At 33.2% G+C, this 14,838-nt stretch overlaps 1 protein-coding gene across 1 annotated transcript; it reads right to left on the minus strand.

Annotated features, from left to right (window-relative positions):
• Positions 1–549: 549 nt before the first annotated feature.
• On the minus strand, positions 550–3,349 carry LOC102601091 (gamma-interferon-inducible lysosomal thiol reductase). The gene is made up of 5 exons (XM_006359490.2): positions 3,045–3,349; positions 2,171–2,236; positions 1,652–1,792; positions 940–1,032; positions 550–867 (listed from the first exon to the last, which is right to left on the minus strand). Exons 1-5 carry the CDS (start codon positions 3,300–3,302, stop codon positions 733–735), a joined length of 693 nt encoding a protein of 230 aa, XP_006359552.1. The 5' UTR covers positions 3,303–3,349; the 3' UTR covers positions 550–732.
• Positions 3,350–14,838: the final 11,489 nt, after the last annotated feature.

Raw genomic sequence — 14,838 nt, forward strand, 5'->3', positions numbered from 1 at the left:
AATTGGTGGTGGGTGGGCAAGCCGGTGGGCGAATTTTATTGTTTTTTATGTCTTTTTATAAAAGAATTGGGGGTGGTGAAGGTGGGGTGGAGTGGGTGATGGGGTATGGGGGTACATTATTTTTTTAAAAAAAAATTAAGTGTGAGGTGGGGCGGTACAGGTTGGGGTATTTGACAATTTAGTTTTGATTTAATGTTTTTATTTTTATTTTAGAAGATTAAAATGGTTTAGAACCATTTAATAAAAATTATATTTGACCAAATTCATATTTACTTATATTTTATATGAGTGAATTGTAATCCAATGCATTTTGGCTCAATCCATATTTAATCCGATCCAATCCAATCATTTATCACCCCTAATCCGTTATAAGATTTTTATGTCACTCCATTTAAATTTATCTTAGTCTAGTTTTTAAAATAATTCTCTAGCAGTAACAGTAGTCTATAATTTTCATTAATGAAAAGGGTTATGCCCTTTTTATTTCTCTTCTATAGTAGATCACTTGTTTTTCAATAGCGTATTAACCAATATCACAAGTCATCAAAAAATTCTCAAATACTCTCTTTCATATATTAATAAAAGTCTATTTATTACATGAACAATTGTTGCATCATTTCTTAAGAAACATAAAACTCATTACAAGTTTATAACTTGTGCACTCAGAAAACAACTTATTATTCCACGCTAACACACTGCAACTCTTTATATAATTCACATATATATTGTCTATCATCTAAAGCAAACTCGAGGATTGGTATCTTGCGCGCTAATTTTATTGATTTCGAGTGATTTGGTTTTGCAAGCTTGTGGTTTATTATGCCCTTTATAAGCTTTACAGATGTATGCTATAAAGTTTTGATAATCCTGCAATCAAAAGTAAATTATATTCATTCATATTATACGCGAACGAATATAAGAGAGAGAGAGGGGACTAACTTCTTGAAGTGGCTGATTATTTACTAGCACCCATGGTACAAACCTATGAGCAGGTTTCAATTTTGTTGTTTCATCTGCATATGCTGTCTCTAGCTGTAGGTTCATTTTACATTAGAAATTTATCAATTTCTACTTAACTAGAAACAAAACAAAAAAATACAACTAACTTGAAAGATATATTTCTTATTTTTTGACTTTTGAATGATCAATGAGTGAATAAATTCAATTTTTTAACCAAGTAAGCCATTATTCCATTTTGGCCCAAACAAATCTGGATTGGGTTAGGTCTTGATCTGTTTATTGTCTTAATCCATTTTGGCTCTCTTAAATTTAATCCAACCCGTCCAAATGACAGGTTGTGGGGGACAACTACGTACTAGGTGAGACCTAGGTTGCGTTTTAAATCTCAAAATGTAACCATCAATATAAAAATACATTTTTTTAAAAAATTAAGCGGGGTGGTAGAAATGTTATTGATAGTTACATTTTATATTTAATTAGATCATGCCCGATATACCGTACAAACTTTCAAACGCCGCAAATCATTAATGTGTTTTTTCGGCTATTAAAACTTTAAAATAAAAATAGTGCATGGATCCTTTATGTGAAATATGTTTATACTAATTTTGAATTTTTTTGAACATTTATATCAACATTTTGACCAATAATCAACGCAAGTTAGAGAGACGAGTGCAACTAGTTTTGTTCTTACCCGATATCCAAGTCCATTATTGTAGCAATTCTCGATGGGATTTTGGTTCAAACCAGTTGAAGCAAAACAAGATTGCCACGATGAGTGTTTATTTTGCAGATGCAATTGTTCTATGCAACTTATAAGCTTGAAGTGTGTTTCCTGTTTCATCAATTACTCCAACAAACAACTTGTGGAATTAGTATAAACCTTTGACTTATTAACTAAATACTAAATATCTAACGCTATTATACATTGTTCTTATATAATACTGGCTATTTTTGCACTTAATATTTTGGAATTAACTATTTATTGTATAGTATGTGTTAGCACACTATAATAAATAAAGGATTTTGTGACAATAAATAGTGTCAATAATATAGTATTGGGTGTTATAACCATCACTTTATATAGATATTGCTAAACGTTTTACCAATTTTGAATGCAATAACATTAACTCAAATATCGTTAAAAAAAATTTTGAATTATTTTTTATTGTCACTAAATATCTCTTTTGCTGTAATGACATGTGTTACTTACCAGATTTGACCAAACCTTGATAGCACAAGCTTCCACTGTGTTTAGCTGACACTCATCTGTTCCATGCTGCATGTTACATTCAACCATCAAATTGACATGTTAAAAAAAAACAAGGCATGACTTGACAAGAAATGGAACAGGACAGTGATGAACACAGGATTTAGCATAATTAGTAGTGTCGGTCTATTCAGTGGTGGAGTCAAAAATTTTATTGGGTGTCATAATATAATAAAAGTAGACACGCATAGAAATAAGAAAAGTCAACATATATTATATATATACATAAAACTAAAATTTTAATCTAGCTAAACATTATATTTTTCTGGCGTAAGGAGTGTAATTTGACACCCCTTAGCATGCGGCACTTGGTCTATGGTCACAATTGAACTTTTATACGGCTGTTTTGTGTGTGGGGGCAATGACTGGTTCTAAGACGATAAAATCTTTCTTTCTCAAATTTTATATTGAATCAAAACAGACATATAAAATGGAACGGAGTGAATATTTATATAAATTAAGTACCAAAATATTTCAGCAAAGCGGTATCCGGTGTTAAAGCTTCACAACTAAGGCCTAATTAAGCAAGCCTTAGGTTAAGAAGATAACAAAATAACCAAAGTCTACAAGATGAAGGTTGGAAAGGGGTATTATACCTTGCGTTTGACCATAGATTTTGAAAGCCATGATTTTCAAAATTTATCGTCACACATTTGTTTAGCCATTAAATTTGACAAGATTTGGAAATGTCATCTTCAAATATTTTCAAGTTCGCAAAATGCATGTTCAAACACGATTTCACAAACTCAAACTTTCAAATTTATGATCAAACGAAAGCTGACAAATTTAGAGGAAATAGGGAGAAAAGAAATGGAACCTGACAAATCCAGCTAGTGTTAGGTGCAATCTGAGTATTACCCCAAGGAACAAGCCTAAGATTCACAATTGAACCAAGATCTGTTTGGAGAACCTTAACTAATTGGTTCACAATGAAATCTGCACAATATGGACACAAAGATTCATAATACAAGGACAAGATAACTTTGTCTTGTGAACACACATGACATTGAAATATAAGCAATGGAATCAAAACAAATGTAATGATAATTCTACTTATTTGATTATGAGATGCCATTTTTCCCTTATGGAACTAAAACTTTCTTCTTTGCACCTTTAATTATTTATCCTTTTTATGTACTTAAAGGTTCCAACATTTTTTTTAAAAAAATAATTTTTTTTTAAAATTTGCTATAGCTTTGACATCCCATTCCTCATCCCACCTACCATAATAAATTGTTGAATTATTAACTACTGAACTTTCCAGGACTGTCTTTTAAATAGATATTGGTCATCTGCTAATAAATTTGTACAACTAGTAGTTGCTAGAGTTAATACTACAATAAGATAGTGTTTCCACATAACTTCCTTTCATGCCATTTTAGGTTTATCTCGTCTTCTTTTAACACCATCACTTACCATAATTTCATATCTAGAGACATTATGTCATATTTGGTAGTGTCTTGATGTTCGTCTTAATATATGTGATATTTTTCTTTTTTAGTCCGTCACAATAAAATGATTTTTTTTTAAATATTTAGTTGTAACAATTCAATTTAAAAATATTTATGACTTATTTTAGATTAGATATTTCAAAAGTTTTTTTTTTTTAAAAAAAAAGGTCTGGACCAAGTCAAGCATATTACACAAATTGGAATGCAAATATGTGACTATACTTTATTCCACACATACTTTAATCAAAAAAAAATTCCTGTAAAGGCATGTTAGGCTTTATAGAAGAGTGGTTGTAACTTTATTCTGATATGACACATTCGAATTTTCTTCCACACAATTGAAAAAAGGAAAAGGGAAAGTTATTATATATGTTCTGCAAAATAAAAATTTATGCAACTCTCATGGATAGAACAGTTTCTGATCAATATTGAACAAACTATTCCATAGTTGCATTTTAGTGGTATATATATGTCACCATACTATGATTATATCTCCTTGGAATTTTCGAAGGTAGTGATTGGCAGATTGTCTATCTGTATAAGTCTTGAAGACATTTTTGATCGAAGTAAGTTATTATTTAAATCAATTCATTAAAATAATACATTTTTTAAAAGTTTTACAAAATTAGTATAAATATATTTCATTTTAGGGTATATTTTATTCAACAAAAAAAATGAAATGGCAAAAAGACAAAGGTCTGATGGAGTTAACAGACATAAAACGTGACTGTGAGTAACATTTTATAATTTGTTACTCTGATACATGTTTTACAGGTAAACTGTTATTCATAGTAACATTTCTTTTGATTCCAATCATGAACCATCGAATCTTGTAAATTTAGAATCGAATTCTGCAAATTTGGAATCTTGCAAATTTACCTATAATATATAATTATAGTTATGACACTCTGTTAAAGTTATACTCCTTCATTTTTCAAATCAACCGCATATATATGACTATAAATTAAATATTGTTGCAACGAATGTTCAACACATTCATACAATATTCAACATAGTTTTTGGGTTATTAGAAAAATTATATGAGACTGTAGACACGTAAATTTTATCGGGTTAATTTCGTATAAAATTTGGATTTAATTAATGTTTATTTGGGTTGAATAATCAATTTGGGCTTCATGAATAAATAAGTTCATTTTATTAAATTTAAGTCTAAGGTCTATTTCATCTTGAAGCTCAAACTCATGCCACATGTCAAGATGACTTGACATCTCAATCAAGTTCAAGACGAACAAGATGATACCACATATTCAAACGATGTGGCAATTTCAGTCAAATTCAAGAATCAATCAAAAGTCGTCAAGTGTCAAAAATGACATATTTTGACCAGTCACAAGCAACATTATCACATAACATTTGTGATAAGTTTGATGACTTACACGAACCAATGAGACGAAGGCAAGATAGTTCATTTACACTTGAATTGCTACCTCCTACAACGATAAATAAGAGAGTTACATAATTTTCTAAGGACATTCTGCAAGCATTGTAGAAAGCATCGACATCAACTATATAGTTCTTCAAAGGATTAATCAATAGAGTTCTGCCCGATCAACTCAAAACAACGAAGTGTTATCTGATGTTTTTGAAGATTAAACACATTTCTAAGAGGTTCAAATCATCCAGCAATTCGAGAAAAATACTACAGAAGACCCTCGAATCACGAAGAAATAGTAAGAGAGAAAATCAATAGAACAACAAAATTGTACTTATAGGATTCATTAATAAAAATCACTTTTCATTTTACATGTTTTAATTGCAGTTAATTTTCAACCTCTTAGAAAAAAATTGCAAACAAATTTGGCACGCCTAGTGAAACCAAATATGACATTCATCTCTTTTCTCACAAATCACATCGGCAAATCTAAAGCCACAAAAATTGCAAATATGAAAACTTCATTTTTATGGGTACTTCAAGTCTTATCTTGAAGTTTCATCTAGTCTACACTTTGATAAGCCTTGAAGTAGTGGTATTTGTAGACACAAAATTTTGTGGAACACCTACAAGACGAATCCAAATTCAGTTAAGGCTCTTGGAGACTACTCTACACTAAACGTTAGTTCTATAAAAGGGTAATGTATTCCCTCGATTCACGAGCATAAATTGCATGTTACTCCTGGCCTATATGAATTTATGTTGTGTATGGTCCAAACAAAAGGGTCTGCTAGATTGAAACCCTAGAAAGTGTTGGCTTAGGCAAAAGTTAGGACAAAAAAAAAAGAAGATGAAAAAGTAATAATAACTTATCTTTATGAATTATGTTATGACTTGATCTTCTTCACCGAGCTACTTAGGCAGTTTATTAGTATTATTTTAAGTCCAGTAATATGAGTTTTAAAAAGGAGGAAAAGGGCGTGTCATTACTTGATCATCACAATAGTTCTTTGAAGTAGAATAGATAGACGTGAGTTAAATATCCCTCCGTCCAGTTATGATTTTTCTACCACAGATGCTCCAAATTCAAAATACAGACATTTGAAAAGAGTGTGCAAATGTGTGAAATTGACATGGAAAAACTATCTAACTAGACATACATCACTATCATATATACTAATTTTATCTTTACTGTTGTGCCGTAATTTTACTAACCTTAGAAAAATCACTTTTTGAAATATTCTAAGTATAAAACAATTTGAGAAAAATACTTAGAAAAGAGTCGCCACTTAATTTTTCAAAGAAATTAAGAAAACTTATAATTTTCAAAGATTTAAACAGAAAAAATCATTTGAAAATACCAAAGGGGGTTCGGGGTTCAATTTACACTTCGAGAAGGGTTTAAGCATTCAAAGTGTCCGCTAACATGCGGTTGACCTGTGACTAGACTAAAATATATTTGACTATTTTAAAAATAAATAAAAAATTAACATAAAGACTATATAATAATTTACACTATTCGATTAAGTTTGAGAAAATAATTAAGAAATGAACTATTTTATTCTATCTTTTCAGAGGAAGAGACCTAAAATGAAAATATTTGAATTAAGGTGCAAGTGATTAGAAAATTAATAAAACTAGACTAATTAGAATTTATTTAGTTCATTTTAAAATAAATTAAACCAATTTTAACACATTAAAGCATGAAAATCATTTTAAATTAATTGAAGAATAAAAGTTTTGACTAACTTTCTTGAGAAAATGACTAACTAAGTATTTATAATAATAATTTGCATTATTAGATTAACTTTGAGAAAATAGTTAAACAAAAGCAATTTTTATTATTTATTTTTTAAGTAAAATAGGGACCTTAATTGAAACATTTGAATTAGGGACAAGTAATTAGAATTTTAACGAAACTAAATTAATTGGTTTCTATTTGAGTCATTTTTTGGTTTATGAAAAAAAACAAACTATTTTAAACTAAATAAAAAAAAAGTTTTGACTAAAGATTATAAATGAAAATGCAAGAGTTGCTAAAATGAGATTTGTTAGAAATAAAACAACACAGAGAAATAGTTTGTCTTTTGGGGAATTCGATTAAGTTAATTAAAGTTAGAGTTAAATAAGATTAGTCAACACATAATCAAATAATTAGAAGAGTAAACGAAATAATGAAATTGGGCCCCTTCTTGGGCCAATTTCGTTATATTTTTAAGCTTCAATCTCATTCCCGTTTTGCGTATACACTGGATGTATATCAGTGTATATGAGTGTATATATTATCTCTTTTCATGTATTTTTTGCTTCCGGACACCTGTAATTCGCCTCAGCCCTGTATTTCCATATTTTTCGACATGTATATGAATGTATACCGATATATATCAATGTATACGGGCAGTATCCCAGCCTCTTTTTTTTTCCAGTTTTCTGAGACTTGTTCTCCATTTCCAGTCCCTGTGTTTTCGTTCTACTGCCTTGGCTGACTTGATAAGGAATAAAATTGGGCCTTTGGCCCAACGAGGAGGTACGAGGGTAGGAGATAGGAGTTCATGTTGAACTCCGAGTAAATTTTCACATGTAAAAAAAAAAAAGCAAGGAAATGTAGATTAATATTTAAAATAATAATAGTGCATTTAAATGAAACTACACAACTTATGGTAAATAAATTATTGCGATGATCTTTTAATAAACATAATGGGACTATGATGAACTAGCAGGGAAGAATAACAAGGACTTACTAGATTCAATTAAGAGCATAACATATGAATACATTTAAAATTAGTCCAGGTAATAAACAAACAGATGACATGACTGAAATCCTCACATAAGCAAAAATTGGACAGTAAAAACAAAGCAAAATGGCAAACAATATTGCTGTATCACTTACCTACATTAATTAGGCATCAAAACACATTTAATTTCCTTAAAGAAAGAAAAAGAAAGTGTCTTGAGACCATAAAACCCAACTACTATATTCCTAACAATTCTAAAAATGACAACTAGACTTTTTAGCTAACTAATAAGTCACATAAATACTAAGGGAAAATATGGGATTCTAATAAGGAAAGTAGCAAACGACGAGTTCTATGAATATGGAATTGAAAACCCAAAGGCATGAACAAACTTCGAACAACCTACAAATTTGAACTTAAACAACCTCTTTTTACTCTAAACAAACACATTGAAATTAATGTCACAACTGAACTCAAACAAACATTATTACGATAAGGTGTCCCAAAAGTTGAGCACTTTAACAGGAAGGGTCAATAATTTGCAAGACGAGTAACAAAACCAGATTGAATCCTTTCTATTACAGTGATTTACGATGCAAATTAGTGATAGCCAACAATTTATTAGAATCTATAGCATGTTCATAAAAGTAGCATTTCAAAACCGGTCGCATTATTAATTCAAACAGCCTTAGCACATAGGACTCGATGTTTATTTGGAAGTAAGTGAATAATAGGAATATGAGCTAACTTAGAACACGATTATGGTGAGCTACAAGCATAACATCAGTAGCTGGGATACAAGAGAAACACGACCAACATTCAAATCGCCTAAGAACATAAATAATTCCTACGGGACGAAGTTAGCCATGGCGAGAAGCTACTGCAACATATCAAAACAGCAGAGAAGATAACCAAAATGTACCAACAAGTAGTGAGGAAACAGAATGATATCCGGCATGCTCGAAGTTGAAATCAAATGTATAGTATATTATTTCGAGCAAAATTAAAAGAAGATTCAGCTAGCTTTAAATATACCATCCAGCCAATGAACCTCACTACCAACTCATAATCCCAAAGGAATTTTATCATTATGCTACCCTATGCTTATGGTTCAAAATTTCACAGAAGAAATGAAGCAGATGCAGGGGACCGAAGAGAAGAAACCAATTGTTATTCATAGCAGAGCATTTAGCAAACATTGAGTACATAATACATCCTATTGAGGCGGAAAAGTAAGAGGGGGCGAAATTACCTTTCTTGGAGCAGCGACTGGGAGCAAACGAGTTGGAGAATAGCGACTTTCACCACAAAATCTAACTACGACTAGCAAACAAGGAATCTGGGTTGAACTAGAGCGACTACCTTTCGGAATTTAGAATTAAAGGACTAAATGCGAAATTCTAAAGTATAAAACGACTATCTGCCGAAAACTCAAACTCAAACTGTGTCAAAATCCAATTTCCAAAGAAAAAACTCTTTTTGTAAGCTATTTTCGTATATGTAAAATCCCCGATCTTTTTCCACCACCTTCAATAGTGAAAGAACATAGGTATTTATAGGGGAGATTCGAATTGAAAAAAGGGGGGAAAACGGGTTGAAAAGATGGATTAGAATCGAATTCGAAAATCAAAATGTTGAAGAGATAAGAAATAAATTTGTCTATTGTACCAATTTTCAACGGAAAAGAGGGGAGAGGAGAAGTGGAGGACGCGATTTGCTGCGGGATTTCCGGTCTGAGCGCCTGTCGATGTTGACGTTTACTAGCCTTCTGGGTTTCGTCTGGAAGAGGAAAACTAGCATGGGCAGTGGGGTCGGGGTGCTGTTGGAATCGCTGATTTGCAGCGAGGAAGACGAAGTTGGGGCGGTGGGGTACTGTGTATATACGTATGGTATGATGTATTATATTGTTGATGTTTGGAAGCTGTTGTGATGTTCATCTACTGGGTCTCTTTGTTGATGATAAAGAGTTGGGCCGGGTCGGAGCTAAGGGTGTGGGCTGGAGGGATTAGTTTAGGAAATAGATTGGGTGAAAAGGAATGGGCTGCTGAGTTTGCAAGCAAGAAGGGAAAATGGGCTGGAGAATTTGAGGGAAATATTGGCCAAAAAAAAAAACCCCTTTAATATAAAAGACTTGGTAAAGAAGGGACTAAAATTGCATGAAAAAAACTTAGGCGATTCGAACTTAATTAGGATAGATATAATGGGATGAATTGATATAATTAATTAATGAGCTTCTTAATTTTAACGAAATAAAATAATTAACTCAATATACTAATGACTCAAAATATAAACTACTAATTTAGACAAAATTAATTAAAATACTCACTAAAATTAAAATCTTTTGTGATGATTTTCGAAATGTTTATAAAATATACTAATTATATACGAAATTATATAAAACATGTATGTTAATTTAAAATTACTAAAAAGTGACAAATCTATTTAAAATAACTTGCAAACTATAATTATTATATATATATATATAAAAATTTATATTGTGGAGGTATAAAATTGGGTGTCAACAACTATCCATCGTTTGACTTGGATTGATGAAAGAAATCCGAGGCAAATGAAATTGACAAATCCAATTTTGACCGACCACATCTTCATCTTCTATGAAAGGGGCTTTTGTACAGACTTGGGAATTATGGCCGAACCCCGGAAATAGGTTTCCTACATATCTCAGGCTATATGAGAATTCAGGTCACTTGTAGTTCGATACGCTTGATTTAACGCACGATTCAAAAGAATTCAAAAGTCATCCTGATATCGGATTATAAAGAGATCGGAATGCTCGGGAATAAGATTTGAGAGTGAAAGTTGGAATACAGCTGAGTTTTCAATATTGATCCCGCCTACATATTCCTCAACTTATGAAATCAGACTGCTTGTAGTTCGACTCAATTGGTTGAAAAGGAAATCTATTATGCAAGATGACCTTTGGTTTTGGAGGAGTGACAAGTGAGTTGAGTATGAAAAGGAGGTTTGCAACCTCTTAGCCATGAATATGGTGTACTTCACACCCATAATTAAGAAATTACACGGACATAATTTTCAAAGCTCTTGGTGCATTGTCACTCGGATTGGAAAGTTGCCTCCGGTGGAAGCCAAAATTTCCCGGATGCGAAACTGAAACCGATAACCATACAGAAAAAACCCACATGCCTTCTAGTAGGGTATGGTTTGATTGTGGTGAAAGTCGCTCCTCAGCTCGCGTCCTTAGAGTTTGGTATTCCTCTTTGGACTATGTCCCAGTTCGCTGCTAAGAAAAAGTTCCACGTTGTGTTGCATCCTTTTTTATGTTGTTCACACTTGTGGCTTGCTTGAGAATTAATCCTCTTGGATGCTCTTGACAAAGACTGAGATAAAACTCATTAGCATAAAAAAAAAATGTAATCCCAATGGAAAGATAGTGTCTTTTACCGTGTTGACACTTAATTGCTCTACTTGAACATTTGACGCCAGTTTCCTCCAGTTTGACGTAAAGCAAATAAAACTCGTATTTTGTATTTGTAATATAATCTTAAATGTACTCTTCTTTTGATGACGAAGTAATAAAAATAGTCAGATGTAATATGTTGATAGTTCTCTTGATGTCGTTATTGATGGTTTTCTTGATGTCGTTGTTGATGGTTCTCTTGATTTTGTTCTTGCAAATGAAAATGATGCAGCCGACGTTGATTTTCTTGCAATGAATGATTTCTTTTTCTGCAATGCATGAAACTTTTTCTCGCGATGCATGAATCTTTCTCTTGCAATGAATGAATATTTCTCTTGCTATGCATGACTCATTTCTCTTGCTATGCATAACTCTCTTTCCCGCGATGCATGACTTTTTCCGCTATGCATGAATCTTTCTCTTGCGATGCATGAATCTTTTTCCTCGATACATGGTTTTCTCTCTGCGATGCATAAAACTTTTTCTCGCGATGCATGAATCTTTCTCTTGCAATGCATGAATATTTCTCTTGCTATGCATAAATCTTTCTCTTGCGATGCATGCCTTTCTTTCCCGCGATGCATGATTTTTTCCGCTATGCATGAATCCTTCTCTTGCGATGCATGCCTTTTTCTCTTGCTATGCATGATCTATCTCTTGCAATGCATGAATCTCTTCCTGCGATGCATGAATCTTCTCTTGCAATGCATGAATCTCTTTCCGCGATACATGAATCTTCTCTTGCAATGCATAAATCTCTTCTTTCGCGCTGCATGGATCTTCTCTTGCAATGCATGGATCTCTTTCCCGCGATGCATGAATCTTTTTTCCGCGGTGCATGAACCTTTTTTCCCACGATGCATGAATCTCTTCTCGCAATGCATGAATCTTGTCTTGCAATGCATGAATCTTTTTCCTGCTATGCGTAAATCTCTTTCCCGCGATGCATGAATCTTTTCTGCAATGCATGAATATCTTTTTTCGCGATGCATGGCTTTTTCTCTTGCTATGCATGGTTTTCTTCTCTCACGATGCATGACCTTATTTTCTAATGATGCCATCCCTGGTATCGAACGAAGATAATGCTTCACCGGACAACATAAGTGATCTTCTGGGTATCTTTTGGGTGGCGATATCGTCCCAATTGAAAATATAATAAAATGACCCTCGAAACAGCGGTATCATCTCATTTGACAATACGATATAAATAACTTTTCGAGTAGTAATATCATCTCAATCGACAATATAAATAAAATGACTCTCGGAGTAGTGGTATCATCTCATTTGACAATACGGTATAAATGACTCTCTCGGTAGTGGTATCATCTCATTCGACAATACGATATAAATAACCTTCAGCGTAAGAATATTATTATATCTGATAATATAATGCAGATAAATATCTTCCAAAATATCTTTAGATGCTGGAAAATAATAATATTTCTCTCTTCAAGGTTTTCATTTGTCCCATCTCCGAACATAATTGCATATCCATTACGAATCTTGTTTTGCTAAGAATTTGAATGAAATAATGCTACTTATATTTCCAATTCTTTGGTATAAAAAGCATAAAATATTTCTTGCATCCACAGAAAAATTGTCAATTTTGGGGAACTCCTTGCCCTTTTGACTTCTCCATATTCATTGAATGGAGGAATATGTTGATTTTGAGGTAAACCTATAAACCTGCTTCCACAGAAAAATCATTAGTTTTTAAAATAAATGAACTGATCTGTGTCGATCTCTTCGGTTGTCTGCATCCTTTTCTTGCTATCTCTGGCTGATTTCTTATATCTCCCGCTTCTTGATAGGTATGACAAATCAGTTTTATGCAAACATAATTGAAACATGAAGGATAAGTTTTTTAAGGAAAATAGGTTTTCAAAAAGAAATATTTGGGGAAAGGTCACTGCCAAGTGTCATGTCGCGTCAAGCTTAATGAACGTCTTTGAGGTTGATGCACCGAGGTTTATGTGACCACTTGCTGGGAAGTATTAAAGTTGTTCTAAACTGCCGATAAACTCAGTTGAATTTATTTTTTTGGTCATTCTCAAAGTTTATGTCCCAGTTAACTGTCTTGGTATATTTTTGACCGTTGGTGATCAAATAATTGAATTTTTTAGATCCCCTCAAAAATTCTGTCCCAGTTGCAAATTACAAAGTAACTTCAGTCTCGACTTTGTTGGAGAGATCTTCTTCTTAAGAATTTTTGAGTCCCTCTCAAAAATTCTGTCCCAATTTCTATTGTAAGGAAAATAGAAATCTTACGGGAGATATGACCGAGCCGTTGTGGCGCCTACGTATATCGTTGAGGCAAGAATAAGGTCAAACGTAGTTCCCCCTCAATCATTAACAAAAGTAAGAAAAATTACAAAGAAATTGACCGAGGCCGACATAGGCCACCTACGTATCTCATTCTTGAGAATTCAGGTCGAACGTAGTTCAAATACAAGGAAAAATATTAAAAGGGGGATAAAAGGGGTGACCGAGGCCGACATAGGCCGCCTACGTATCTCATTCTTGAGAACTCATGTCAGACGTAGTTCATTACATAGGAATAGATTCAAAACAAAACAATTACAACCGAATAGAATGATTACAAGGGAATGACAAGAAAATACAAACTGAAACTTCACACATAGTATTTCTTGACAGCATTTGAGTTGATTGGTTTTGGCCATTCGGTGCCATCCATCTCCGACAGGATCAAGGCACCTCCAGATAACATTTTGCGAACCATGTAAGGCCCTTGCCAATTTGGTGCAAATTTCCCTTTGTACTCATCCTGATGAGGGAAAATGCGTTTGAGAACTAACTGACCAATCTCAAACATTCTGGCTCTTACTTCTTGTGGAAAGAACGAATCATTCTCTGTTGATACAGTTGTCCATGACAAACAACAACCATTCTCTTCTCATCAATCAGTGTTAACTGATCAATCCGCTTGCGAACCCAATCAACATCACTCAATTCAGCTTCTTGGATGATTCTCAATGAAGGTATCTCAACTTCGGCAGGTATAACTGCTTCTGTTCCATATACTAGCAATTATGGAGTGACTCAAACTGATGTTCTAACAGTCGTTCGGTAACCCAACAAAGCATACGGCAGCATCTCATGCCAACCTCTGCGATTATCAATCATTTTCCTCAAAATCTTCTTTATGTTCTTGTTGGCGGCTTCTACAGCTCCATTCATTTGGGGACGATAGGCGGTTGAGTTCCGGTGAGTAATCTTGAATTGTTCACATATCTCTCTCATCAAGAGACTGTTGAGATTCGCCCCATTATCCGTGATAATGGATTCTGGCACTCCAAATCTGCATATCAAATTGTTGCGAACAAAATCACCTACAACTTTCTTGGTCACCGACTTATACGAAGCTGCTTCCACCCACTTGGTGAAGTAGTCAATGGCAACCAAAATAAATTTGTGTCCATTAGAGGCGGCTGGCTCTATTGGACCAATGACATCCATGCCCCAAGCTACAAATGGCCAAGGTGAACTCATAGCATTAAGATCGTGAGGTGGCACTCGAATCAAATCTCCATGCACCTGACATTTATGACATTTCTGCACAAACTTGCAACAAT

The sequence above is a fragment of the Solanum tuberosum genome, unplaced genomic scaffold (assembly GCF_000226075.1).
Source record: "Solanum tuberosum cultivar DM 1-3 516 R44 unplaced genomic scaffold, SolTub_3.0 scf00293, whole genome shotgun sequence".
In the NCBI taxonomy this organism is placed as follows: domain Eukaryota; kingdom Viridiplantae; phylum Streptophyta; class Magnoliopsida; order Solanales; family Solanaceae; genus Solanum; species Solanum tuberosum.